We start from the raw sequence: 4028 nt of genomic DNA on the forward strand, positions 1-4028 counted from the left end.
AAAAAAAAAAAAAAAAAAAAAAAAGATAAGCACCCGAGCTCTTCCACTCTGCACAGAATGAGATAAGGGTGGTGGGAGAGGCCCGTGAAACCGGGTGCTGGCACAGCGGGGAGCGGTCCTGTGGGATCACAGGAGGGCCCGAGGGAGGGGCGTCCGAACTGGGCCACAGCAGGGGCAGGTGGGGGCCCAGGGACCCGGATCAGACAGGACGGTGTGAGCGAGGCCGCCAGTGGGAAGAGGTGAGCGACAATGTCTTAGGAGCCGGATGCTTGTCGGCTGTATAGGGTCCACAGAGGGAGAAGGTCCAAGATGCTGTGTGACCTTTAGCAAACACGCACCCTCTCTGAGCCCATATCCTTGCCTCCCAAACAGGGTCATGACGGTTCCCTTGCAATGTTGCCAAGAGGACCCCGGTGATGTATGCCGAGGGCCCAGCACGAAGAAAGGGTTCGTTAATAGCCAATACCTGCTATTAAGCAATTTGGACTTTATTCTTGGCTCTGTGTTTCTGATTTTCAAAATTTTATTTCTTAGCAGCAGAAACCTTTTCATCAAAATGAAAATTTCTCCGGGGGGGGGGGTGTGACTCACGCCTGTAATCCCAGCACTTTGGGAGGCCGAGGTGGGAGGATTGTCTGAACCCAGGAGTTCAAGACCAGCCTGGGCAACTTGGCCAGCCCTTTTCTCTACAATAAAAACTTTAGGGCTGGACTCGGTGGCTCAGCCTGTCATCCCAGTGCTTTGGGAAGCTAAGGCAAGAGGATTGCCTGAGCCCGCAGGTTCGAGGCCAGCCTGGGCAACTTGGTGAGACCTTGTCTCTACAATAAATCAAAAATTAGCCAGGCACGGTGGCACGTGCCTGTAGATCCGGCTCCTTGGAAGGCTGAGGTGGCAGGATCGCCGGAGCCCAGCAGGTGGACGCTGGGCTGGCCGTGAGTGTGCCACTGCCCTCCAGCCTGGGCAAAAGAGTGAGACCCTGACTCAAAAAGAAAAAGAAAGAAAGAAATGAACATTTCTCAAGATTACCCCACTGAAGACTAGGCACAGTGGCTCAAGCCTCTAATCCCCACGCTTTAGGAGGCCAAAGCGAGAGGGTTGCCTGAGCTCAGGGGTTCACGACCCGCCTGGGCAACTTGGCAAGACCTCGTCTCCACAATAAATCAAAAAATTAGTCGGGTGTGGTGGCAAGCGCCTGTGGTTCCAGCTACTTCGAAGACTGAGGCGGAAGGATCGCCGGAGCCCAGCAGGTCGAGGCTGTGGTGGCCATGAGCAGTGTGCCACTGCCCTCCAGCCTGGAAGTGAGACTCCAGCTCAAAAAATAATAATAATACAATTAAATTAAAAAAAAACAAAAATTAGCCGGGTGTGGTGGCGCGTGCTGTAGTTCTGGCTACTTGGAAGGCTGAGGCAGAAGGATCACCAGAGCCCAGCGGGTCGAGGCTGCGGTGGCCGTGAGCGTGCCCCTGCCCTCCATCCTGGGCGACACAGTGAGACTCAAAAAAAAGTTCAGGCTCACAAAGGGGAAATGCAAGGGAGGGCAGAAGCGAGAGTGGGGCCTTGAGCGCCCCTCGGGTCCAGCAAGGTCTTCGTGGGCTGCTGGACACCCCCGCGCCCCCCAGCCCCGCGGGTCCTGGCGGCTGGCATTGAGGCGAACATACCTGTGACCTATGGAATTGGCAGCCAGAGGGCAGCCGAGAGCACTGGCTGTCAATTCATAGGTCAGAGCCCTGTGCACTCGGTCTCGCAGCCCGCCGGCCGCCCACGGCCCCCTTCGCCGTCCTGGGCCAGGGGCGTGGCCACGGGGTCCCCACCGGCCAGGGGTGGCGGCCGCCTGTCCTCCGTCGCGGGTGCTGGCCCCCGCACCCGATAACAGCAACCCCACTGGAACCAGCGAGCACTTCCACATGGAGTTGCTGTTACAGGGGGCGGCAGCCCACGGGAGGCCTGGGCCGGGCCCGCTGCCCGCCCGGCCTCTCCCCTGGGCAGGGTCCTGGGGGCCCCACGCCCGCTCACCGTGGCCTCAGGTCCGCAGGGCCCTTTTATTGAGGCCCCTTATCACACGGGCCCACACCTGGCGCCCTTCCTGGGCGAAGTCCAGGCTCAACCCCAAACCTGCCCCATAAAGCCAGGAGCGGCTCCGATTTACGACTCCGGGCAGCCTTTGCCCGCTGACACCCCCACGCCCTGTCCCCACGTCCTTCTGTTTCCTGGTTTCTTTTCTGGCCAGAGCTAGGCCTCTGATTCGGGTCTGGCCACTGTGGCCTCCGCCCTTTGCCCTTTGCCCCCCTCCCTGCTGCAGCCACGGGGCAGGGCCCCAGCAAGGAACAGCTGGGCGTCTGTCAGTCTCCAGGGCTCCCCGTGCCCAGTCTCACGCGGATGGCCCCAGCAGGGGAGACGGAGACGGGCAGGGGTCGGAGGGGAGGCTGGGAGGAGAGGAACAGGCAGAGAACCAGCAAGGTGGCCAGGTGGATGAGAAAGGGGACAGCAGGGACCTGGGAGCGATGCTGACAAACCAGCCGCAGAATCCAAAGAACGGGGACTAAGCAGCCACTGTTGGAAGAACTTGGTACCCCAGCCTCCGGGGAGCCAGCAGGGGCCGGGACGCTGGGTGCCCTCGAGCAAGTAGCTTAACCTCTCTGAACCACGGCTGGTTCCTCATATGCCAATCAGGACATGCAAGGCCACCCTGCACGCCAGCCCAGACTGGTGGGGAGCCGCCCGCCCTTGGACCCTTGGGCCTGTCTCCACCGTGGGGAGAGGACAGAGCTGCTGACCGGATCCCTGAGCTGGCCCAGGGCTCCGGGGCAGACCTTTCTCCTGCACAGCGTGCCCTCCCTCCCAGGCAGGCTTCCAGTGCCAGTCCTGCAGAGACCCGTTTCGGGGGACTCTGAAGCTTCTGGAGAGAGAAGGATGCTCTTAGAGTCCATCTGGCCCATGCCCGCCTTTGCCAGCCGTGGAAGAGGCCCAGAGAGGGAGAGGGGGCTGCCCGAGGTCACAGAGCAGGGCCCCAGGGTTGGGCTGCCCTGGAGCCTCCCTGGAGTGGCGTCCTCCCTCTTGAGATGCAGTTGAGGTGGGGTGGGGGCCCCGGGCAGGAGTCCTTCTGCCGGGGGATAGGCCTTCAGAGAAAGGTGCCACAGGCGATGGCCAACTTGCACCCCCAAATGCCTGGCAATCCCTTCCAAAGAGGCTGGGGTGAGACCAGCCTCTGTGGTGTGGAGTGCAAGTGTCCCTGCCTGGCACAGGCCGTGCCCATCAGGAATCCTGGCTCCTGGCATCAGAGAGGCGATGCTCCTGCTCCCCCATCCCACAGGTGGAAACTGAGGCACAGAGCGGGAAGGGGCTTGCCACCCTGCAGAAGGCGCCCGGATTCCGGAGACTCCTGGGGGCAGAGGAGGCTGCAGGGGCCCTACTGCCAGGGGAAGCCGCTTACCTGCGTGCCGGGCTGGCCCTCGGGGCACGAGGAGGAAGCGGGACGCCCTGCGCCCGGTGCCTTTTGAGCCGTTGGCCCAGCCCTGGCGGCGGTTAATGATTACCCCGCCACCGTCAATACTGATCACAAGTGCGGTTCGAAGGCCAGCAAACCCTGGACTGTGGCCGGGGCCGGGCAGGGCGGGGTGGTCCAGGAAGCCTCAGGCTGGGCCCCATCTGCCCCTCCCGGTGGCATCAGCCCCTGGCATCCGAAGCCCTGCCCCCTTGGGGCCTTGCCCCCTGCCCGGCCTACTTCCCCGGGGTCCCCCGGGACGGAGCTTCCGGCTCGTTCACAGTGCCCAGATCTGCCCCCACCGAGGACGGGCTGAAGAGGGAGCAGACCCCAGAGGGGTCTGCAGACGAGTCTGGCAAAACGAGGGTCCCGGACTCTGGTTGCTAACCCAAGCCTCAGTTTCCCCACGGGCCCACCCGCCTCGGTGCAGTGCTCCCGGGGAAGGGGAAAGGGCACGACGGGGCTGCCGCCTCCTGGCTCGCAAGAAACACGGTGCGAGCGTGTGGAGGGCAACGGCAGCTCGGCGCGGGGGGGCGCGGACGCTTCC

The 4028-nt window shown here is 62.6% G+C and overlaps 1 protein-coding gene across 1 annotated transcript in view; it reads right to left on the reverse strand.

Annotated features, from left to right (window-relative positions):
• Positions 1 to 1719: 1719 nt before the first annotated feature.
• ATG2A (autophagy related 2A) overlaps positions 1720 to 4028 on the reverse strand; it is a 26632-nt gene continuing 24323 nt past the window's right edge. Inside the window, exons 38-39 of the mRNA XM_021708392.1 lie at positions 3431 to 3512; positions 1720 to 1913 (exon numbers count right to left, since the gene is read on the reverse strand). Coding sequence (XP_021564067.1) covers positions 1720 to 1913; positions 3431 to 3512 — 276 coding nt within the window. The remainder of the gene's footprint in view (positions 1914 to 3430; positions 3513 to 4028) is intronic.

This window comes from Carlito syrichta, unplaced genomic scaffold (genome assembly GCF_000164805.1).
Source record: "Carlito syrichta isolate Samal-C Ts95f unplaced genomic scaffold, Tarsius_syrichta-2.0.1 Scaffold136096, whole genome shotgun sequence".
In the NCBI taxonomy this organism is placed as follows: Eukaryota; Metazoa; Chordata; class Mammalia; order Primates; family Tarsiidae; genus Carlito; species Carlito syrichta.